General features: G+C 38.7%; 2 protein-coding genes across 2 annotated transcripts; both read right to left on the bottom strand.

Annotated features, from left to right (window-relative positions):
* Positions 1 to 1,618: 1,618 nt before the first annotated feature.
* Positions 1,619 to 2,534, bottom strand: LOC134315274 (phospholipase A and acyltransferase 3-like). The gene is given in 3 exon segments (XM_062996360.1): positions 1,619 to 1,741; positions 1,899 to 2,167; positions 2,402 to 2,534. Coding segments are annotated over 3 exon segments (525 nt in total).
* Positions 2,535 to 4,985: 2,451 nt separating this feature from the next.
* Positions 4,986 to 23,595, bottom strand: c9orf72 (C9orf72-SMCR8 complex subunit). Its single transcript, XM_062995076.1, has 10 exons — positions 23,518 to 23,595; positions 19,969 to 20,534; positions 17,851 to 17,946; positions 17,707 to 17,771; positions 16,693 to 16,765; positions 15,234 to 15,350; positions 14,026 to 14,258; positions 10,482 to 10,539; positions 10,282 to 10,391; positions 4,986 to 6,604 (listed from the first exon to the last, which is right to left on the bottom strand). The coding sequence occupies exons 2-10, from the start codon at positions 20,413 to 20,415 to the stop codon at positions 6,418 to 6,420; spliced, it is 1,386 nt and encodes a 461-aa protein (XP_062851146.1). The 5' UTR covers positions 20,416 to 20,534; positions 23,518 to 23,595; the 3' UTR covers positions 4,986 to 6,417.
* Positions 23,596 to 25,327: the final 1,732 nt, after the last annotated feature.

The raw sequence follows: 25,327 nt of genomic DNA, 5'->3' as shown, positions 1-25,327 counted from the left end.
AACAAACTCCATGCAATTAAAGTAAATAAATCACATTTCATTTTATTTATCATCATAAATAATTAGAATATGAAACATACAGTACATTATTATTAAGATGTGCTATTAAGAAGAAGAATGCCTTTATTTGCCCTATATACATATAAACTTGTACAGTACAATGAAATACTTTTTCTGCTTCTCCCAGCTTGCTGCACTTAAAGCGCAGGATCAGCCACTGTACAGCACCCCTGGAGCTGAAAGGGCTAAGGGCCTTGCTCAAGGATTGATAGGCCGAAGCTCTAACCATGACTGTATCCATTCAAAATCAAATCCACTATAAAATAAGGTGCGCAAAAGATTTAGGGGTCTGATTATTTATTTTCTGAATCCACTGTAGTTCAGCTCCTGAATATCTTGCTCATTGTTAAGCCCATCCTTAATACATTACTTAGCCAGCATAAGACTTAAATTAATCTTTAGAAACACTAGCAGCTTAATTAGCTTACTCAAAACATTCAGACTGTGGCTCTTCTGGACACTTTATTGTGTTGTGAATTTGATTTTTAACAGATATAATTAACATTTTTACACATCAGTTTACATTTCATCATCCATGATGACCACCCAATCACCCAAGTTTAATAAAGTATTCTGATTTTTTATTTAGACTTCATAAAAGCCCCTTTGGTAGCTTACACAGCTGCAATTATTTGCTGATCTTTCTCTATAACCTTTCTACACCTGGACTGGTTGCTTTATTTCATTCTTCAGCAGATCCTTTCTCCATCAAGATGGCAAGAGTCTGTGAAGTGCAATCTTCCAGGCCACTCAAGAACATTGCGTGAGACTTGTGCCAAAGCTGTCCCCAGAGTTGTTTTAGTTGTATGCTTTGGGTCAGTGTTATGAAAGATGAACTGCGCAAAAGTGATGTTTATTGTCTGTTTTTAGGCATACTGCTTGTTGTTCTTCTAGAGGACTTTAATTTTTGTCTCATAAGACCAGAGAAGCTTTGTTTCCACAGGACCTGGACGACTTGTCATAACTGATAGAACCATGAATTCTGTTCTTTATCAGAAAATCTTGATGGAAAATGTCCAGCCATCAGTTTGTGATCTGAAGTTCAAGTGCAGGACAATGCTCTAAAGCATTGAATCCTATTGAGATGCTGTTGCAAGATCTTCAACGGACAGTTTATGATCAAAACCCTCCACTGTAGCCAAATTAAAACAATTTTGCATTGAAAAGTGAATCAAAATTCAATTAACTGCCATTGATTTTGACTAAATATTAAATAGTTAACATTAAATAGTTAAAATAAATAAAACAGAAGTGTGACAGAATTAAAAAGAGAATGATTATTTAAAAAGTGCATCTTCTATTGTATATGTTACTATATTAAATAGTTGGAAGAGTTTAAACAGAATTGCGACAGAATTAAAAAGAGGATGATTAAAAACTTCATCTTCTATTTTATATATGTTACTATATTAAATAGTTGGAAGAGTTCAAACAGAATTGTGACAGAATAAGCTAAAGATGAAGACATTTTTACAGCACTGTAGATCTGTAATTAAGCATAGCAATTCATTTTAAAGTACAGCATTAAGTTTACACCTATTCTTCATTTATCGGTAAGTCAGTATTTGTCATTTCTCTCTTTTTTTGAATTGGACATAAATGCTGTTATTCCTGCTACAAGACCTAACACTCCTAATCCTCCTAATACTCCTACACCCACAGCAATTGTAGTTTGTTGGACCTGAAAAAAAGAAAAAGGAGAAAAAATGAATAACATCATACCATACAGTTTGGCCATTATCATTTCTTTCTACTTATTTTTAGTCAGTGTGGCAGCATGATTTTGTTATATATAAGAAAAAAAATAGACAATAAATGTTCAATATTGTATGACCCACCTGGCGTGAGTGTGGCTTTCCATATCTTAAACCTGTGACAAAGTGCTCACAGTTTTGGCTAAAGAGGCAATAAGGCTGTGTTGAACCAACAAGACTGTGAGCCTCTTTGACAATCAGAGCAATATCACGAGGCTTGTACTTATTATCCAAAAGGTTGTTCACTTTGAATTTATCGTTCCCAACTACGACCCAGAGCTCCTCCTTCTTCACCACAGCATAATCACTCAACACTGACATCACACTGTTGACTCCAGCACACGCCACCTCAGCTAATAACAAAAGAATAATCAGTTTTATGATCACTGCAACAAAATTGTCACAAGAAGTTGTTGCAGTGGTGCAGTTTAAGTCAGCAATAATGTTATACTGTATATAAGGCATAAAGCACAAAATCAACACTGTTTAATGGAGGAGCAGCCTTTTATTTACTGAGGATTTTATTTACAGAGTTGATTATACACAGGGACACAATCGCTCATGTTTTCTTACTTATTTTAACTTACAGGGTGGTGCAAGATGAATGACATAGCCATCTCCAACATATATTGCCCAGTGTTGATACCCTGGACGAAAGATCTCTATGAGGTCGCCAACATTTGGTTTCTAGAACAGAAAAAAAAAATTGACTTCATACATTTCTGTTGATAGAAAAAAGAACAAATCTGTCACAGTCTGGGTTTCTGGACGTTACTGAGTATTGTTGTGTTTTTTAATTGGAAAGATCACTTTACTTCAGTTAAAAGTTAACAAATTTGTTTATTACAAATTGTAGGAAAGTCAAGGGTACAACAGCTCGGCCGAGGACTCTTTTTTACCTAATATCAGGCGCATGCAAAAAAAAGAGCCCAGATTGTCTCTCCATACACACTCTTATAGTCCCCTTATCTATGCCGGGGGCGTACTCACATTCTTTGTTCTCAAACTGAATTCATCAAGTCTTAATCAACTAAGGCATAGTCCAGTCTCTTTCTACTGCAGTCAGCATACATGTCAGCTGACCCGTACACACTGTTTTTCTACTTATCTGCTCCATTCTTTGCTTAACCCTTTGTACATAACATTCTTTAAAGTATCATAATCAAGTTTTACATTGTCTATTTAATAATCTTACAATATATAGAGCCTCTGGAAAGTGACATTAACTAAGGGTTATTGACTGGTGATGTCATGATGTTGATTTTTAACCCTATTTAATAAAAACAACACAAATTAAACACAGAACAAAATTGGAGCTAGCTGGTTTCACTTTGAGGACAAATGTTGTGAAAGTTCATTTCCCAGAGTCAGGCATTTAAAGTAAGAATTTATACATTTATAGTTACAATGTTTTTAGTTTAACACTGTTGTTCACATTTTCATGCACATAAGAGAGTAATGGGTTTACTCCAAGAGCTTTTAGCCTTAATCTTAGAGACATTTTACCCCCAGCGATTTTATTAGACATTTTTATTTATTAACAAAATAGAGTAGGCCAGGTTACTGGTTTACAAAAAGTGTTTGATTATAGCTCATATCTGAAAATCAATATCTGTTCTTAATGTATGTTTAAGTTTGCTAAGACATACGCATTAACTAGTACTTTCAAATCCTTTACTTTTTTAGTGCTCTACTTCAACTTTGACTTGTGGGTGCAAATATTGTAAAGAAGATAAAACTCATTTAGTGACATGGAATTGCAGGTTGGTTTGTTCATAGTTTAGTTTGAACTTGCATTAGTGTACTTATTCAAATCAATACAGTGTTGTAGAGAAAAATGAAATACTGTCAGGCTACATCTCCAGTGCAGACATAAGAAAGACAATAGTGCAAAGACAATAGTGCAAAGACAATAGACTACAGGGAAGAAGGGATGGGGAAAAACAAGGTACCTAGACAGGTCTGAGGTAGTGTTAACAGCTTATGCCAAGTTCACACTACACGATTATATCAGAATACATCAGCACACACACAAGTTTTACAGTATTTCTGACCTTATCGTTCTCTACAAAACATAACAGCAACACTGCACTGCAAAAATATTTATCATAAAACAGATAGTTCCGGTCCTAAAATCTGATTGGCTGAGCCGCCATTGTAAAATTAAGCAATAGAACACGAGAGGGAGTGTGTTATCACGAATAACATCACGGCTGTGATTCGGTCGCAGGCACGAGCCGAAGGCGAGTGCCGTAGATCATTAGCGCCGTGATGTTATTCGCGATAACACACGACCTCAAGTGTTCTATTGCTTTTATACAACAGTTTTTACAAAATAAAGAAAAAAAATAAATCAAAGAAGCCCTGAATTTCATATTAAATATGCTTTAATATTGACAATACCTTCCGCCAAAAAGTAGTTCCACAACGAATATAAAGTTTAACACTACAACGCAGACATCCCAAGTTGAAAAACTCATTTCAGGGAGGTAAGAACAACAAGAAGAAAAAGGCAAGAACCTCTGAAGGGAAAAAATAAATAAAAAACTCTCACACACACCAAAGGATATGGGTGATAACAGAACTCTTAGGAGCTGCTAACTGGGCTATTAAGCGAACTGTTTGCGATACAAACACATTAATGTTCCCTACATAGTGCACTAGATTGTGTATCAGATCACGGATTTATGTTCCCTACATAGTGTACTAGATAGTGAATTAAACAATTGATTTATGTTCCCTACACAGTGCGCTAGATTGTATATCAGATAACGGATTTAAAACGCGATCAACTTTTTCTTACAGAGAGGGACCAGTTCAGTATAATGGATTTGTTATTTGTCTGGCCCGACTTGAATTATGCCACCAGTATGCTTCTGAAATTGCCCCTTTGAATCAATTTTCATGTGCACCATTGCTGAGTGTGCCATGTTGGCTATAGATTTTAGGTATAGAATGAACTTGGGCCAGTCTAAAATCAACTTTTTCTTACAAAGAGGGACCAGTTCTGTATGATGGATTTGTTATTTGTCTGGCCCGACATGAATTATGCCACCAGTATGCTTCTGAATAAAAATAGGTTTTCCTTACAGTGGAAATGCAGCCTGAAAGAATGAATTGAAAAAAATATTTTACAAAGTAAATATTTTAATTATATTTGAATCACATTTTTACATTGACAATATCACGATGAGAATCAGCCAAAAAAATTATGTTCACGTCTTCATTTAGTTGATTTATGTCGGTAAAATATAAAGTGTGCAGCAAATATCCATGGCGAACGCTCCCTTTATGAATAAGGAACCAACTTCAGCCGCTAAATAACTTCAACTTCAACTTCAGCCTCGTCAGTCGGCACAGTTCAATTCTGTCATAATAACAATGAAAAACAATACAAATAAAAATCTAAATACATTTCAATGAAGTAATTTTAAAATGTACCCCTCTGTGTGACATGGTTGAAGCTCTCAAGTGAAGACACAAACTTGCCAGCAGAAACTCTTCAGGTGAATGTCAGTGCTTTATAAAAATCCAAGCTACTGAACACAAAGATAACATTATGTTCCACCCTGGCATCGCCAACTTTTAAGAACCAACCAAACAAACAGGTCAGGTTAGTCTGACATGTAAACCAGTCAGATATCTGTTATATAATTATAATCAACTGTGATTGGCTCAGAGAAACAAAAAAAAACCCTAAAGCACGTCAAGGAAACCAAAAACGAAACTTGGAGGCCACAATAACACATCTTACTCTGAAATGTTGACTTGGCTTTTACTTGTGTTACATGAGTATACAGGGTGGACAAAATAATGGAGACCCTTAACAACTTATTAATGTCAAAGATCTTATAAGGAGCTACAGTTCGCCTCAAGAACAGCTTTTCTTGAAATCCTGTCCTACAGATTCTTAATAGATTGATCCAGGATGCTGAAAGAAAATCTCAAAATTCCAATATGAATAAAAGCACGATTTCTAAAATTTTTATAGTAAGTTCCCCATCTCTTCCGATAACACGTGGTGACTATAGGGAGGTCATCCTTGCTTAATCCAATTGTTTAATAGCAAGCAAGGGCAGCTGTAGCCTAGTGGTTAAGGTACTGGACTAGTAACTAGAAGGTCGCTGGTTCAAGCCCCACCACTGCCAGGTTGCTGCTGCTTGGCCCTTGAGCAAGGCCCTTAACCCTAAGCCGCTTTGGATAAAGGCATATGCTGAAAATGTAAATGTGTTTTTCAGTATGGCCACCACAAGGGTACTTCCAGTTAAAGTGTATTAATAATCTACTTAAAAAAAGATAACAATAAGTTTGTACCATTAGCATCAATTATTTATTTTTAGGCCAGGATTTATTTTAGGATATGGATGACTTTGCTTTTAAAGAAATGTAACAGTAGTATTACAACCATTATAAAACAAGTTCATGCCAAACACAGTGAAAGACTTTCACAGCATAACATTTTCTTAGTATTTAAGTTCAAGATATTTTATACATTTAAATAAAATTACACAGATAGATAGCTTTACAGTAAATCATTATACATACACAGTACTTTATACACAAAACATTTTCAGAAAATCTCTAGACATGAGCTGAGACCAGCTTAAAAGTTCCCGAGAATGTCACGCTCCTGTACACTGGTGATAAAAGGCCTTCCAAATACAAAGTTATGAAGCCCTGCCCGCAGCTTCTCAGCCATTGCCATGATGATGTTCAGGTCTCCTTCCACAGTCAAGTCAAGATCGATCTTCAGATTGCGCAGCGACTTAAACGGCTTTTTGCCCTTCTGCCTACAACAACAACAATAAAAAAACATTTAAATTTGTTTGTTTGTTTGTTAGGATTTTAACGTCATGTTTTACACTTTGGTTACATTCATGACAGGAACTTTAGTCAATCATTACACACGGTTCATCAGTTCACAAGGTTATATCAAACACAGTCATGGATAATTTAGTATCTCCAATTCACCTCACTTGTATGTCTTTTGACTGTGGGAGGAAACTCATATGGACATGAGGAGAACATGCAAACTCCACACAAAAAGGACCCGGACCGCCCCACCTGGGGATCGAACCCAGGACCTTCTTGCTGTGAGGTGACAATGCTACCCACTTAGCCACCATGCCGCCCCATTTAAATCTGCCACATCTTCTATAACATTTGAAGCTAATTTGAATCATTTCTACTTACAACATCTGAAACATGAACTATATGGGAAATAAAACTATTGGAACACCTACACATTTACACTTACAGGAGTATTTATGACATCCCACTCTAAATCCATAAGCATTAATATAGAGTTGGTCCAATCGTTACAGCTATTACAGCTTCCACTCCTCTAGGAAGGCTTTCTACAAGATTTTGGACTGTGTGAGGATTCATTCAGAAGAGCACTTGTGAGGTCAAACACACAGCTTTTGTGCTGCTGATAATGCTAGAGGAGGTTTGGAACTCTGTAGTTATTGAGCCAGCAGAGTGTAAAGTTGGCATACTTGAACTGTTTATACTCTGGGTGTCGCTATTGCATAAAACAAATCTAAAACGCTCCCCATCTTCTTTTCCCCAACTCAAAACATTAACGTTACACCTACATGAATGTTACAGAGTTTTTGAATAACCATGGCAGCTCCAAAAAACTAGACAGCAAATGCAGAAGATTTCAGGAGTGCTGGGAAAATGTATATTTTTTCACTGTTTTTGAGCAGTATTGAGCCAGCAGAGCACTCTGCCACTGCTGTGGTTCCTAAATGCTTCCACTTTTCAATAATACCACTCAAAATTGATTGTGGAATATCTAAGTCGAAAGTAATTTCACAAACTGATTTGCAATAGTGGCATCCTATTAAAGTACCACTCTCAAATTTAGTGAGCTCTTCACAATGACCCAATCTTTCAAAATTGTTTGTAAAGAGCAGTGGTAGCTCAGTGGTTAAGGGACTGGACTAGTAATCAGAGGGTTGCCGGTTCAAGCCCCACCACCACCAGGTCGCCACTGTTGGGCCCCTGAGCAAGGTCCTTAACCCTTAATTGCTCAAAAATTGTGTTCAGTCATAATTGTAAGTAGCTTTGAATAAACGCATATGCTGAAAATGTAAATGTAAAGGCACACTGCTTTACTAGATGCTGAAAAGAACTGAAAGAAACACCTGAATTTAATGATTAAGAGGTGTGTCCCAGTACTTTTGTCCGTATAGTGTATAAGCAAATACAACACAAGCATCATCACCTTGGAATAGATTCTTTGTAGTTAGAAAATTAGCTGCTTATTTAAACTCACATATAATAATAATAAAAAAAAAACCCTAAGGTGTTTTTTTAGGTTAGTCATCTGTGCAAACTAATCAAAACAACTAGTGTTGTTTATGGTGTATATATCTTGGAAATATAGCACTAAGACAGGAATGCACTATGGACATGATACAAGTTCATCCTAGAGCATTACTAACACATAAGGGGAATTTTGAATCCAGCCAATTCTTCTACCCTTATTTTGGCAAGTGGAAGGAAACAGAAGTACCTGTTGTGATGACGGAAAGTAGTAAACAATAAGTGATAGAAGACTTATAAAAAAAAACTGATGTGGGTAAGTGCATGATTTTTACAGGACTTTCGGGGGAAAGCAAAAAAAAGGTTTGTAGTGCAGGAGAAATGTGGAAAAAATATAGCCATATAACAACAAATATAGTTGTGTAGAAGCAGGACTGGGATATACAGTATATTCCAAAGTAAACCACTTTTTTACCTCTGAATTTCAGAAAGGTAAGGTAACATGGATAAAAGCAGCTATTATAAAATAATCCCTTACAATGGTCTAATTCTAGGATGTTTGTTATATAACAAGTGCCATTAATTCAATTCTGACTCCTGGCAACCAAGAACCATATTGTATAACATAAAGAAATTTACATTTATGTTGGGTCATTGATGAAATTGAAAATCTCCTAAGGCAGGGATGTCCAAACTACGGCCCGTGGGCCATTTGCGGCCCATATATACAGTATATATAAATTTCTCCTCTTTTTCTCCAACATTTTCCCCCAAATTTTCTCCCCTTAACCTAGTCGTATCCAATTACCCCGATTGTGTTATGCTTCACCTCTACCAATACAACCCTTCACCGCTGACTGAGGAGCTTCACAAGTGACACATGTGCCCTCCGACACATGTGCACTACCGACTGCATCTTTTCATCTGCACGAGGCGAGTTCATATGCGGATCAGCCTTGTGTACGAAGAGCCACACCCTGATCAGCAGCACCAGTTATGAGGAACCCTGGTCTGGCTAATCCCACCCTGTGAACAACAGCCAATCGTTGTCCATGTAGCCACCCAGCCCAGCCGAATGGCTGAGCTGAAATTCAATACAATGTATTCAAAATCCCAGCTCTGGTGTGCTAGCGTATTTTACCGCTGCGTCACCTGAGCGGCCCCATTACCATTTTTGAAACAACCCGTGAGGTATTTTAGAAATAAAATATATAAATAAATTTAAAACGCTCCCCTTCTTTTTCCCTAACTCAAAACATTAACGTTACACCTACATTAATTTTACAAGGTTTTTGGATAAACATGGCAGCTCTAAAGAAATGTAAACTAGACAGCGAATGCAGAAGCTTTCAGGCGCACTGGGAAAATGAATATTTTTAGAGTTCAGAGGGAAGTGTGTATATTTAATTTAAAGAAGTATAATAATCTTTCTGTTAGGATTATAAACTGGTGAGTAAAATTGGCAACAGACAGATAATTAGTCACTCAAAAAGGAAGTGTAATTGTTAGTAATCAAGTAGGTCTATTATGTCTGTGGCTTTAAGCAGTACTGGGAAATGTTTTGAGATTAGCGCTACAGTGAATGAGGATTAGATAAAAAAGTTTGTTTGTTTGTTTATTTTAATGTCATGTTTTAAACTTTGGTTACATTCATGACAGGAACGGTAGTTACTCATTAAACAAGATTTATCAGTTCACAAGTTTAGTATCAAACACAGTCATGGACAATTTAGTATCTCCAATTCACCTCACTTGCATGTCTTTGGACAGTGGGAGGAAACCGGAAGAAAACTCCACACAGAAAGGACCCGGACCGCACCACCTGGGGATCGAACCCAGGACCTTCTTGCTGTGAGGCGACAGTGCTACCCACTTAGCCACCGTGCCGCCCAGATAAAAAAGTAAAACCATTACATAAATGTTTAATAAGCACATGATGTTAATGTGTAGTTCCACCATGCACACTGGGGTTAAATGTGTTAATATAGAAAAGCATTATGTGGGTAAGTTTATGATTTTTTTTACAGGACTTTCATGGGGGAAAGCACAAAAAAAAGGTTTTTAGTACAGGTGAAATGTGGAAGAAATAAAGCCAGTGTTGTGTAGAAGCAGGACTGGGATATAAACTCAGAAGTGAACCTCCTTTTTACCTCTGTTCAAATGTGTTAATGTAGAAAAGAATAATGGTGCTTACGTATCATCCTCAATATATCTGAGCAGTGTCAGAGCCTTCCTGTGCAGCAGGAGAAGGAAATGAGACAAGTACACACTCCTCAGGTTTAGGCCTGGCTTCAAGAGGAAAACCTACACACACAAGAGGGAGAGATTCACTGCTATTAGATTATGTTCTGTGTTGCAGTACGAAGTCAGAGATCAGGGGAAAGCAGCCCTTACCTCATCTATAAAATTCTTTACCAGTGTGTCTTTGTGTATCACATCCTGAAATATATTCCTAGACACAGAGAGCAGAATTATTATTCTATACACAGCATGAATACTATGTGCTCAATGAATAAATTCACAAAATTACAGGTTTAGTGTCAATAGTTTGGTGTCTGATAACTTGTTTATTTATATGTACTGTATAACTTATTTTCATAACCCAGTTGGGACAGTGTCAGGTCGGGACATATGCAAAATGCATTTAAAAGGAAAGAGCAACTATTTGCACGTTTTTGCTTGTATTCAATTCAATTCAACTCTACTGTCATTATACAATACAGGGTTGGGCAATATAACGAAACACTGTCAGGCTGCGTCTCCAGTGCAGACATAAGAAAGACAATAGTGCACAGACAAAAGGGGATGGGGGAAGGGGAGGGGGGGAAAAAAGGTGCATACATAAGGTGCATAGACAAAGACAGGTGCAATGTGTGAGGGACATTTTAATATATTTTAAGTAAGTTAGAAGTTTTAATACATTGATACATTTTTCTATAATCTTTAACATTTTGGTGCAAGTCGTCTGAGGTCAAAAAGTTAACTATTCTGTATGTCTGTAATTTCTGTTATTTTTGGAGACTAGCTCTGCTGTTGAGACAAGTTCTGCTTTGAAACTAGACAGTACTTCCTGTTTTTTTTGACAATGTAAAGAGTTTCATCTCCTTATAAATAATAACTTGAGTTAGCTTTGAAATCTGCCCGGAGATAGAATGTTCTAGAAATCGCCATATAAGGCTTCGGCCAACACCTTAAAGTGGGTATAAGTAATGTGACTTTTCTTTGTCTCATTGCACATTCTCTGATGGACTGCAGGTTGACTGTTGATGAGATGTGTCCTATTGCAATAGATCTTGTGTAATAAACCTTTTGCATTAATCCTGGGTGGTTCTGATTTTATTCTGAGTCTTTGTTACTAGGTCTCGTGTTTTTCTACGACAAATGACAATGTGCAAGGCAAACAAGGTGCATAGGTGCATAGACAGGTCTGAGGTAGTGGATTAGCAGCTTAGGTTTAAGTAAACAAAGTCCAGTTAAAGTGCAAGTGCAATGAGAAGGTATCAGAATTGTGTATGTTATGTTCTGGTTGGAATTGCAGGAGGGACCAGTTTAACTGCTCGTGGATAGAGACTGCTCTTAAGTCTGGTGCTTCTGGCTCGGATGGTCCGGTACCTCTTCCCAGATGGCAGTGGCTGGAACAGGAAGTGGCTGGGGTGTGTGTGGTCAGGGGAAATATTCCTGGCTTTTCTCAGACATCTTTTGCTGTAAATGTGCAGTATGGGTGGGAGTGCGGTTGCTGTGATGTGCTGGGCAGTTTTCACCACCCTCTGAAGTGCCTTGTGTTCAGCAGCAGTGGCACTGTCGTACCAGACCTTGATGCAGCTTGTCATGATACTCTCCACAGTGGATCTGTAGAAGTTACAGAGGAGCTGCTGTGGCAGGTTGACTCTCCTCAGCCTTCAAAGAAAGTGGAGATGCTGTTGTGCCTTTTTGACAACGTGTGATCAGTGACCAGGTGAGATCCTCAGCTATGTGGACGCCGAGGAACTTGAATTTGCTCGTTCAGAAGTAAACAGTGCAAATACAAGATATTTATTTTGTATATGAATGCTAATTTTAAATGTTATGACTAACACTTTCCAAAGATATTGGGAAGGGGACATGTTTACCACTGAGTTACATCATTTGTTTTAAGTCACCAACTGTTGTAGATGCTCGGGTGGCTCAGCAGTATAATGAGTTAGCCCACCACTGCTGACATCCTGAGCTTTGTTTATGCATTTTCTCCCCTTTTTCTCCCTTTTAGCACGTCCAGTTGCCAGATTGCGTCATGCTTCCACTCCACCAATGCCGATCTCTGCTCTGATTGAGGAGAATGAAGCTAACCCATGCCCCCTCCCACATGTGGGTAGCATGCCATATGCATTTTATCACCGTGCAGCTCAGCGTTGTGTACGGAGAGACACACCCGAAGAGCACACTTTTCTCATCTCTGTGCAGGTGCCATCAATCAGCCAGCAGAGGTCGTAATTGCACCAGTCATGGGAGAGAGACCCCATCCGGCTTAGTCCCGCCCAAATCTGAACAACAGGCCAATCGTTGTTCATGTGGCCGCTCAGCCTTAGCCGGTAGGCAGAGCTGAGATTCGATACGATTGATGTATTCGAGATCCCAGCTCTGGTTCCAGCTTGCGTTTTTACCGCTGCGCCACCTGAGCGGCCCATCCCAGCTGTGCTATTGACCTGTCCAGGCAACGAACATCTAGTTTAGGGTGAAAAGGGTTGGGTGTAAAATATTTAAAAAAGAAAGTTTATTTTTCCTACAGGTTAGCTGCTTAACAATTCTGAGTCTACGTTGTTTTATATTGCACTTTACACTTTTGCAATGGGAGATGCGTCTGGACTGCAGACAGACCAGTCTAGCACCTGCACTCACTCAGAGTAAATTTTCTATTCCCAAATAAATGGGGCTAGTCTGACTGCACCCATTACAAACCATAAGACACTCTCATTGTTAACATTGGAAAGATTACTTTTTTTAAAAGTTGATTTTGTCCACATGATCTGCCATAATGTGATGTACTTTGTATGGGTTGTAGTCAAACTAGAACTTTTTATTTGAACACAGCTGTCACCAGCTGTAGTCAATCATAATCACATGAGGAATTAAGAATGAAATAAGATTAAGCAAAAACAAATGCTCAGACGACAGTATGCTGCTATATGCATTATTTAAACCCAGCATCAATTAAGAAAACATACAATAAACTTAAAGTTGTTGGGACCATGAATTGTTTTGCCTCGTCATACCAGGGATTTGCTAATACATCCAATTGCGCCCAGGTGGCGCAGCGAGATATACCGCCAGCACCGAGATTCTGAACTCCTTGGTTCGACTGGGTACCACCTAGCAGGCATAATAAGAATCTAATTAGCTACCATGTCTGCTAGGGCAGGATGACTGGACTATGTGGGTGGGGTCTTCTAACACTGTGCAAGGACCCTGATTAGCAGACAGAGGAGCCTGTGCCGAGGCATGGGTGAAAAAGAAAGGGTCCGCTAAGAACTGTGCACAGGTCGGAGGAGGCGTGAGCAGGAAATATACCTTCCTCGAATGAAAATCAGGGATCCCCAGCAGTGGAGGACAAATTGACTACGCTAAATCGGGAGAAAATGGGAGGAAATGCATAAATAAAATAGAAAAAAAAAATACATCCAATTAGCAGCAGCAATGTTTTTCTTATAAATGCCAAAAATGACCTTGTGAGTAAAATGCAAAACTGTCCTTGTGAGTCACTGTGTAACACGCTCCTGGTCTGTTTCAGTGAAATAAGAAGAAAATAACACCAATTAAAAATCTTTGTAGGTCAAAGTTTAGGATCATGCAACAATTTAATCCTTCTTAAGGCCTTAATTATGAAAAATGCCATTCAGACAAAAGAAGTTTTAAGAACTCGCGGACACCCTGTAGTAACTGTAGAATTGAAAAAAGGTCATACAAGTCTGGGGTGAAGGAGTCCTGGATGTTGAGGTTTTCAGGGCTGATGTCATCCTCGCTAACAGTCTTCCAGAGTTTGCTGAGCTCGGCCTGCATGTAACGGTGCTGGTGGTACATGTGTTCGTGGCAGGGAGGCATCTGCTGCACTGTGTTAATGTCCACATCAATGTGAGTGGATGGATAGGGAGAATAGAGTACCTGCTTGTAAGGCAACACAAAGCTCCCTGTGGAGTCCTGCATGAAGAAAAGGGACACAAATCCACTTACATCAAACAATGCAACACTTGAGAAATACAAGCACAGCTGTTAGATTACGGGATGCTGGTGGTGGTTGGGGCCCCCTCACTAGAGGGTTTTACTGAGCTCCACACATGTTAAATAACAGAAATACTAAGAAATGAATTGCAATAATTACCAGCTGACCAATAAAATTGTAGAGTGGTACTTTGTAACTCGACGTTCTTAAACTTAAGATCTTTGAAACTCGATGCCCTTCGTCGAGACATTTGTACCCTTAAATTCAACGCTTACCTTAAACTCCTCGCTTTAAAAAAAAAAAGTATTTATTTCATTTCAAATTAACAATGAACAGCTGCTTTTTTGCTGCTTCTCATGTGGATGTGCCTTTACTGAATGGAATAAGGTATTCTAAGATCAAGCATCTCCATGATTAAGAAACAAGGAAACAATAAAGTAATGATAAAGTGCAGGTTTTATTGTATTTTTATTGATTTTTTTTACTGTTTTCAATTGTATTTCAGTGTTTTCATATTATATTTGTGTTATTTTCAGTGTATAAATGTCATAAACAACCCCATTATTTTACATTAGTCTATAATATATGCAGTTCCACGGAACCATGGAACGCATTAACAGGTTTCCCATACATCCTCATGGAAGAAAATACCTTGAAACTCGATGACCTTTAAACTCAGCGCCACTCCCAGAACCAAATGAACTCCAGTTTCAAGGTACCACTATACTTCTGTTACACTTTTAGACAGTCCAATTTTTTACTGTAATACCTTATTTATTCTAAGTGTAATTTCAGATGAATTTTAAATGTTAACAAAAACTAAAAAGTTTTTCATGTGCCTCTAGTCTTCATTTCTATTTTCGATGTGATTACATGAGTTCAGGACATTCAGCTATTCATTCATAAGGAAACTTTGTTTGGTAGACCAGCAGCAGGAGAATGGTGCTGTTTACCTTGAGCAGCCCCTGAACAAACAGGCCAGTATCATACTGAAAGGAGACGTCGGCTCGGCACTGTCGCGAGCACTTCCTCTCGTTTGGAGTGAGGAACAAAGACAACGTCAGCACGATCTACAGCACAAAACCCAACCAGTTAACACCAATAGACAGTTAAAACTAAGAAACATTATTTGGTACCACTGTGAAGGGTAGCTTCAACAGGCATTCATTCATTAACATATTCATTATTACAAATATGGTAATATGGTAACTCAGCAGTTTATGTAGATAGATAAGAAGGTCTTTGGTTCAAGCAAGACGACAGCCAATTTGCCAGTTCTGTTGGGCATATTAGCAAGGGTCTTAACCTCAAATTGCTTGCATTGTATTTGTTCAGTCTGCTAAATGCCTTAAATGTATTTACGTAGACCCAAGCTTAAAAAAGGCCTCTGTTCTCAGTGGACTAATATTATAAAAGACAGTTGATGCGCTATTCTTATACCTTTATGTGCAATTTTACATTTATTTTCCTAAAATGTTTGTTACATCCTAAACTGACAAGTTCAAGTTTCAAGGGTCATTTGCACAAATGTTAGCAGCAATTGTACATTGAAATGTGTCTTGGGAGGCTTGAGAACTCTACAATTGTATATATGCACTTGTCTGCACTTTATAAACTCTATTTATTAAGAATTTCAAAAACAAATTACATCACTTTTCTACACAGTCACCTTCCGATGCATTTTTCCCAGCGTTGTACCAACTTTTTAATGCTATCAGACAAAAATGTTTTTGGTTGAGCGTGTAGCTACTGATGCACTGCTGCTTTCACATCATCATCACATGAAAATCTTCTTCCACTTAAGTGTACAAAAAGGTAAAAATCTGATCTGGACTATAAGCTCTCTCTCAGTCTCTCAATTACTACTCCTACCACCCTCATCGCTTCCAACTAAATATAAAAGTGTGGAAACTTTTTGAAGATCCCTCGTACATTTAAACATTGAAAAGTGCAAAAATTATTATTATTAAATGTGAACAATGACTAAGATTTAAACAGCTATTGTGCAACCATTTCTATCATGACTGATAAATAATACTATAGAAGAACTTATAGTCCAACTGTAATTTGAAGTGAAATGACAGTGATTTTGTGTTTTTTGTGTTTTATCGCCATTATAAGCTCTATATTTACAGCCATCAGTGATATTGCACATGCCCAGTGTGTGAATGAGGGTGTTTGTGTTTGTGTGTGTGTGTGTGTTGTGTGAGTAGTGGTGAAATGAGTTAAAAATGAGGGTGAGTAAGATAAATAAAGAATTAAAGACTTTACAGAGAACAAGTCTTTAAGCCTTTTGTAACCCACACAGCTTTGCTTGTATGAGTGTTATGAATGCTAAATGCTGATACCATTTAAACTACAATTTAACCAGTTTTGTACAGTGTAGTACTGCGCATGCTAATGTGTGTGTACCTTATTGACTTTGTCTGGATTGCTGCCAACAACAACAGAGCAGCCGCATGTCTGTAAATGAGAGCTGATGGCTCTAAAACATACGAGAAACAAGTAGAGAAGATTTTTTATATTAAACATTACACAGACAAATGTTAAGAATATACACCGATCAGCCATAACATTAAAACCACCTCCTTGTTTCTACACACATTGTCCATTTTATCAGCTCCACTTACCATATAGAAGCACTTTGTAGTTCTACAATTACAGTTCCATCCGTTTCTCTACATACTTTTTAAACCTGCTTTTACCCTGTTCTTTAATGGTCAGGACCCCCACAGGGCCATCACAGAGCAGGTATTATTTAGGTGGTGGATCATTCTCAGCACTGCAGTGACAATGACATGGTGGAGGTGTGTTAGTGTGTATTGTGCTGGTATGAGTGGATCAGACACAGCAGCGCTGCTGGAGTTTTTAAATACTGTGTCCACTCACTGTCCACTCTATTAGACACTCCTACCTAGTTGGTCCACCTTGTAGATGTAAAGTCAGAGACGATCGCTCATCTATTGCTGCTGTTTGAGTTGGTCATCTTCCAGACCTTCATCAGTGGTCAAAGGACACTGACCACGGGGTGCTGTTGGCTGGATATTTTGGTTGGTGGACTATACACAGTCCAGCAGTGACAGTGAGGTGTTTAAAAACTCCATCAGCACTGCTGTGTCTTATCCACTCATACCAGCACAACACACACTAACACACCACCACCATGTCAGTGTCACTGCAGTGCTGAGAATGATCCACCACCCAAATAATACCTGCTCTGTAGTGGTCCTGACCATTGAAGAACAGCATGAAAGGAGGCTAACAAAGCATGCAGAGAAACAGATGGACTACAATCAGTAATTGTAGAACTACAAAGTGCTTCTATATGGTAAGTGGAGCTGTTTACATGGGCAGTGTGTGTAGAGTCAACAGAAGTTATGTGGCATTTCTCAACACCCAGACAGTCAGGGGTCTCTCAGCACTTACTTGTGCAAAAAGTCTTCACTACAGCTGTCTCCAATATCATCATCATTCAACAATGTGTCTTTAATCTGTGGCAAAAGATAACGTTTAAGTATCACATTTGATAAGATGGTAAAACCAGTAAGAAAAAAAGATGACGGTACTTACATGAACTTCTTCCGGAACGCTGTGTGTTTTCATGGAGGTGAGAAGCTTCATGATGGGAACGATTTCAGACGTTAACACAGAGATAATGCTGCAACCCTGCAGTACACATAGCACACACACCAAATCAGAAAGCATAGCTGTAACTATCACACCTTTTTTCTCTTTTTCTCTGGTTTTTCCCCTAATTTTCTCCCCTAATCTAGTCGTATCCAATTACCCTGGCTGCGTTACGCTTCACCTCTACCAATACAACCCTCCAATGCTGACTGAGGAGCTTCGCAACTGACACATGCCCCCTCCGACACGTGTGCAGTACCGACTGCCTCTTTTCACCTGCACGATACGAGTTCATATGTGGATCAGCCTTGTGCACAGAGATCCACACCTTGATTAGAATTATTCCTCGACTCTGTGCAGGTGCCATTAATCAGCCAGCAGAGGTCATATATATATTTTTTTAAATATTTTCTCCCCTCTTTTTCCCCCCCAATTTTTATCCTCCAGTCTAGTCGTGTCCAATTACCCTGAATGCGTCCTCTATACTGATTCGACCCTTCACTGCTGACTGAGGACGCCTCTCAACTGACATGCGCCCCCTCCGATACGCACAGTCAGTACAGATAGTCCATTTTTCACCTGCACGAGTCGAGTTCATATACTTGACGGGCACTGTGCACGGAGGGCCGCACCCCCATCAGCATTATTCCTCAGCCCCGTGCAGGCGCCATCAGTCAGCCAGCAGGGGCCGCAGTCGCACCAGTTATGAGGACCTATGATCCGACTTCCTTACCCTCTAACCCTGAACAACAGCCAATCGCTGTTCATACTGCCACCCAGCCTAGTCGGAAAGGCAGAGCTGAGATTCGATACGATACGATGTTTTCGAAACCCCAACTCTGGTGAGCTAGCGTACCGCTACACAGATTTGTAAACTGTACCCACAGATTTGTAAACTGTACCCATGGATTGTAAACTGTACCCTCAACTTAGCAAAACAGTGCTCACGGTTTTGTCAGTCGTACTCTCAGATTTAAAATATGTGACCATAAACAGCTGGTTCTTCTAAGATTTCAGTGCATCCGCGGCCACATACATACGTATAATAATAATAATATAATATAATAATTATAATATAATAATAATAATCAGCCATAACATTAAAACCACCTCCTTGTTTTAACACTTACTGTCCATTTTATCAGCTCCACTTACCATATAGAAGCACTTTGAAGTTGAACAATTACCGACTGTAGTTCATCTATTTTTTTACATACATTTTTAGCCTGCTTTCACCCTGTTCTTCAATGGTCAGGACCCCCACAGGACCACTACAGAGCAGGTATTATTTAGGCAGTGGATCATTCTCAGCACTGCAGTGACACTAACATGGTGGTGGTGTGTTAGTGTGTGTTGTGCTGGTATGAGTGGATAAGACACAGCAGCGCTGCTGGACTTTTTTTTTTAATACCGTGTCCACTCACTGTCCACTCTATTAGACACTCCTATCTAGTTGGTCCACCTTGTAGATGTAAAGTCAGAGACGATCGCTCATCAATTGCTGGTGTTTGAGTCGGTCATCTTCTAGACCTTCATCAGTGGTCACAGGACACTGCCCATGGGGAGCAGTTGGCTGGATATATTTTTGGATGTAGGATTGGTGGACTATTCTCAGTCCAGCAGTGACAGTGAGGTCACTCACTGTAACCACCATGCGAACCTTAGGACTGGTGACACGTTTTAAAAAGAACAGTATGATTAGTGCAGGGGTATCTAAGTTGAGGGTGCAGTTTACAAATTCATGGGTACAGTTTACAAATCTGTGGGTAAAGTTTTGCTAAATTGTGGGTACAGTTTACAAATCTGTGGGTAAAGTTTAGCTAAATTGTGGGTACAGCTTACAAATCCGTGGGTACAGTTTATAAACTGAGAGTACAGATTACTAAACTGTGGGTACAGATTTTGCTCTTAACATATTTTTTCTCGTTAGTGACGCCTAAGAAGCTCCGTATGAGCTTAAATTATTGTGACTATTGGGTAAATGTGCATAATATTGAAAAAAGCTAGTTTCTGGAGTAAGTATATATAATGTAGCAACTGATACTGAATAAGACTACAAACCTTCTGCATATAGATGCGTCCTTTCCGGACAACATGCTTGAGCCTCTCCACACACACTCTGTGCAATGGCAGGTAGAAGTCCAGCTCTGATTGTGGCAGAATGATTGACAGTGCACAGGTATTCTTGTCACCTTTCAGTTCTCCATCAAAAATAAGTGATACAATGATCACACCTTTCTCTGCCAAGACAAAGAATTTCACATCCACAGCCCCGCTCTCTGCACTCCGCAATATCTCGCCGTTCAACGTGTGGTTTGCCAGAAAGGTCACCTCATCATCACTGAGCAACAAAGAATCTTGTTCCTTCGGGGACCAAATGTGCCATACACGGGGTCCCAAGATATTGTCCCAGTACGCAAAGGTGGCTGCCAGGAGAGGGCACAATCCTTCCAATGCTACTTCTGTTTTAGCCACAGCAGGAGATTGTGGTGGGCAACCAGCAGACATGATGTCTCAATCCAATTTCCTCCCAGCGGCTCTCTTACAACGCAGCAATTAGATTCAGCAATGACAGACCGACCATTAGCTCTGTGTACTGGTGTTTTATTAGCCACCTGTGGGAAATCCTGCACAAAGACCACAGACATTATTTTCTATGGGTTTTTTTTTTCCTATAAGTGATAAATACAATGATAAATAATTACATGTACAGAGACTATATTGGCTTAATCAACCATCCCTATTCCAGACTCCTTTGCTAAATGGTAAGAATCTCAAGATTGAATAGGCAGATGTTTCCTACCTTGTAATAACTAGAGCCAAAATGCTCCTCTAAAATTCTCCTAAAAATCTAATGATCTAATTCTGTATTGAGGGTTTTTTCCAGTCACCTCAACGTTTTTCACTTCACTATAAAAAACCCTATCACAGCAATCCTCAACCTTTTTTCTCTTAGTTTGTTTGTTTGTTTGTTTATTAGGATTTTAATGTCATGTTTTACACTTTTGGTTACATTAATGACAGAAACGGTAGTTACTCATTACACAAGATTCATCAGTTCACAAGGTTATATCGAACACAGTCTTGGATAATTTGTGTCTCCAATTCACCTCACTTGCATGTCTTTGGACCGTGGGAGGAAACTGGAGCACCCGGAGAAAAACCCACGCGGACACAGGGAGAACACACAGAAAGGACCCAGACCGCCCTAGGTGGGGATCGAACCCAGGACCTTCTTTCTGTGAGGCGACAGTGCTACCCACTTAGCCACCGTGCCGCCCTTTTGCTCTTGGACTCCCCTGTGTTCAAAAAGATTCTGGGACCCCCTTGACACAGGTTAAGATATTATTCTTACACTTTCAGAAAGGATGACAGTGGAATCTTGTGTATTCACTGTCTGTTGATCTTTGCACTTTTGTGGTGAGCAAATCAAATGTGTCCATTCTCCAACAACCAACGTAGGCAATATGTCATATGCCAAAGCCTATTGATTTTCCTGTCCCATCACAAGTGATTCTTTTTTACTCTTCTCAATTGAACCCCCCTCTCAGCTTACTGCGGCCCCCCTGGTTAAGAACCACTGCCCTATCAAATCAATCTTCTCTACGATAAATAAGAAATTTAAAACAAGTTACATGTGGGCATGTTTGTCACATACCTTCACCTTTACAAAGTAGGCCAATACACCATCTTAACGTTTGCTATTGCAACACCCACTGTTTCTACACTAGGTCATAGGTTGTAGTAGTATAGGTTGGATACTACTACAATGGGGGGTTAATTGCAATAGTTACTGTCTTTAGTTTAATTGCATAATGTGAAGTTTAGCTGTATAGAAAATAATGGTTAAAGCCTGAATCAATAGCTGTAACTTGTTTAGTAGAAAGCTAGGTTTGTTGTTTTTATTTAACTAGGATTTTAAAGTGTGAGAGACATATTGCACCTCTATTAACCCTCTCTTGCCAGCCACCCACCACCAAAGTGTTTTTAAATCCAGGAAAAAACGTGTATATGGCAAAAAATGCAATTTTTACCTTAAAACTAGGGTTGCCAACCGTCCCGTAAAATACGGAATCGTTCCGTATTTGGAAACTAAATGTCGCGTTCCGTATTGAACAGATACGGGACGCGCTTTGTTCCGTATTTTTATCAATGGGAGAGAAACGCTGCAGATAATTAGACTGGTCAATACTAGAGTTGAGCGGTTCCTGAATCACCCGGGTTAATGATTCGAATCTTTGTACTGAATCAGGAATCACGAGTCCGAAATCTTAATTAACCCGAATCCTACGAGTCCTCTGACTGGCTGCTGCTAAGTATACAAGGCGAGTGAGCCGACTCACTGGAAACACCTCTGACTCTGATGATTTGGCTGAACCGGCTTCACTCCAGTCTATGAATCTAAGTAATAAGTTAAATATTCCAATAAACAGCGATTACACACACTGGTGTTCGTTATGTGGCTGATTTTATGCACATGCTATTATTATTATTATTATTATTATTATTATTATTATTATTAGTAGTAGTAGTAGTGGTATAGATTAGTAATGCAGCATATTTTCTTGTAAGCAAAAGAACATAATATAATTATATTATTATTAAAATGCAAATGCTTACAGGCTACTTTAGCACTGTACTGCTTAAGGAGTATCACAGCCCCCATGGTAATTTTAAACCCTTGACCCATTAATATACCCATCTGATTGGTAGGTGAGTCCACCCTCCTCTCTAACCCCTCTAACCCCCCTAACCCCCCCCCCCCCCCCAAGAGAATTAAGAGAGAAGGATTTATTTACAGAAGATGAGTGCATGGAAGACAAGTGACTCAACTGACTCAAGTGACCCAAGTAAACCGGATCACATTACTAAGTGACTCAGATTAACCCGAGTTTAATGAACCGAATTTACCACCACTATAAATACTTCACTGTTTGAGTAGATCCCCCCCCCCCCCCCCGCTCAGGTAAACAGGGTGTTCCTTATTTCCATTTCTGAAAGTTGGCAACCCTACTTAAAACCTTACTGTTGAATTCCACTATGAAAGGCCAACGTGTGAGCCCATAATAACAACACAAAGGGCTGTTTTAACAGTTTGATGCGTTTTCTCTCTCAACTAAATTAAAATGAGCTTAGCCAAAACTTGGTTTATTTATCTTAAGTAACCGTTTCATCAGGATCAGGGTCGCGGTTCGTCCATGAAACACTGGACGCACAGTATTAACGGTTTTGAGCTGTGCGGCACCAATACTACCTGCTGGCTTTGATAGTGCTTTAACATTTAATCTAGTATTTAAAAGGAAAATCTCAAGCTACGCTTAGCTAGGTTATTTAGCAATAATGCTTAAATAGCTATTGATCTCATTTTAGTGCTGTGTCTCAAATCGCATGCTACCACACTACACAGTATGCTAGCTTCCTATTAGCGTCGGGCTGCTTTAGTACACTATTTAGAACTATACTGTGCTGTTTGGAACGTAACCATTATCGTCAGCTTTAGTTTGACATGTTTATTAGACGTTTCTTGTCTAAAAATGATACTTTTTGCTTAATGTTTCAATTATTTACATTTTCTACATGTGCTACATCTTAAAACCAGACATTTCTTACCCGTTATCGTGCGCTCCTATAAAAAAAAAGACACCAAATTCATGCCCTGCTCTTCCTGTTTTGCTAGCATTAGTGAAGAAGAGGTAGGAGTTGATGAAGTTAAAACATTGCCCCCCTCTAGTGGTTAGTTTCTGTTTTCGTTTATTCATGAAATTGTAATAATTAAAGTCGAACATCACAGTCCAAGCTACGTAAACACACATAATACACACCTACCAGGTTTATATAAACCACTATTTTATGTTAAGCTGTTAATACCCTTACACTCACCAGCCAAAACATTAGGATCACTCAAAATGTGCATAACAGTATCAGTAACAATTGGGCATTTTACATTTTGGGATATACAACCCCTGGCAAAAATTATGGAATCACCACTCTTGGAAGATGTTCTGTCAATTGTTTAATTTTGTAGAAAAAAAAAAAATCACAGACATGCCACAAAACTATCATTTTTCAAAATGTCAACCTTCTGGCATTAAGAAACAATAAAAAAAAGAAACAAATATAATAGTTGTGGTCAGTCACAATTGCTTTTTTTTAGATCAAGTAGAGGAAAAAAATATGGAATCACTCAAATCTGAGGAAAAAATTATGGAATCACTCTGTAATTTGCAGTTTAAAAACAAAACATCTGCAGCAGATTAGATTTGCTAATTATTCTTCAGTTTAAAAAGAGTGCTTACACCTCGGAGAGCTGTTGCACAAAGCAGATTGTCATGAATCATGGTTCCAACACAAGATATGTCAGTTGAAACAAATGAGAGGATTATAAAACTCCTTCAAGAAGATAAATCATTGTGGAATGTCGCAAAAGATGTTGGTTGTTCCCAGTAAGCTGTGTTTAAAAGAAGGCTAAAGAAAAGCAATCGTGGACTGTGGGTGACTGGATAAAAGTGATCTTCAGTGATGAATCGCGAATCTGCATTGGGCAAGGTGATGATGCTGGAACTTTTGTTTGGTGTCTGTCCAATGAAATTTATGAAGATAACTGCCTAAAGAAAACATGTTAATTTCCACAGTTGTTGATGATATGGGCCTGCATGTCGGGTAAAGGCACAGGGGAGATGGTCTTCAATAAATGGCAAAGTCCACATTGAAATTTTGGACGCTTTTCTTATTCCATCAGTTGAAAGGATGTTTGGTGATGATGACTTCATTTTTCAAGATGATAATGCATCTTGCCATAGGGCAAAGGACGTGAAAACTTTCCTTCAAGAAAACATATAATGTCAATGGCATGGCCTGCAAATAGTCCGGATCTCAATCCATTTGAAAATCTCTGGTGGAAATTGAAGAAAATGGTCAATGACAAGGTTCCAACCTGCAAAGCTGATCTGGCAACAGCAAGAGACAGTTGAAGGCAGATTGATGAAGAATACTGTTTGTCATTAGTTAACTCCATGCCTCAGAGAGTTTAAACCATTATAAAAGCCAGAGGTGGTGCAACAAAGTAATAATGGTGCAGTGTTTTCTAATGATTCCATAATTTTTTCCTCAGATTTGAGTGATTCCATATTTTTTTCCTCTACTTGATCTAAAAAAAAAGCAATTGTGACTGACCACAACTATTATATTTGTTTCTTTTTTTATTGTTTCTTAATGCCAGAGGGTTGACAGTTTGAGAAATGATAGTTTTGTGGCATGTCTGTGATTTATTTTTTTTCTACAAAATTAAACAATTGAAAGAACATCTTCCAAGAGTGGTGATTCCATAATTTTTGCCAGGGGTTGTATAAATGATCTGCTAGTTGTAGTTGCTTGTAGTACACATGTCAAATGAAGCATATATAAGCAAGCATACAGACCT

This window comes from Trichomycterus rosablanca, chromosome 5 (assembly GCF_030014385.1).
Source record: "Trichomycterus rosablanca isolate fTriRos1 chromosome 5, fTriRos1.hap1, whole genome shotgun sequence".
Classification (NCBI taxonomy): domain Eukaryota; kingdom Metazoa; phylum Chordata; class Actinopteri; order Siluriformes; family Trichomycteridae; genus Trichomycterus; species Trichomycterus rosablanca.
Note: the sequence above shows the minus strand (reverse complement) of the source record. Positions and strands in the feature narration are given on the sequence as shown.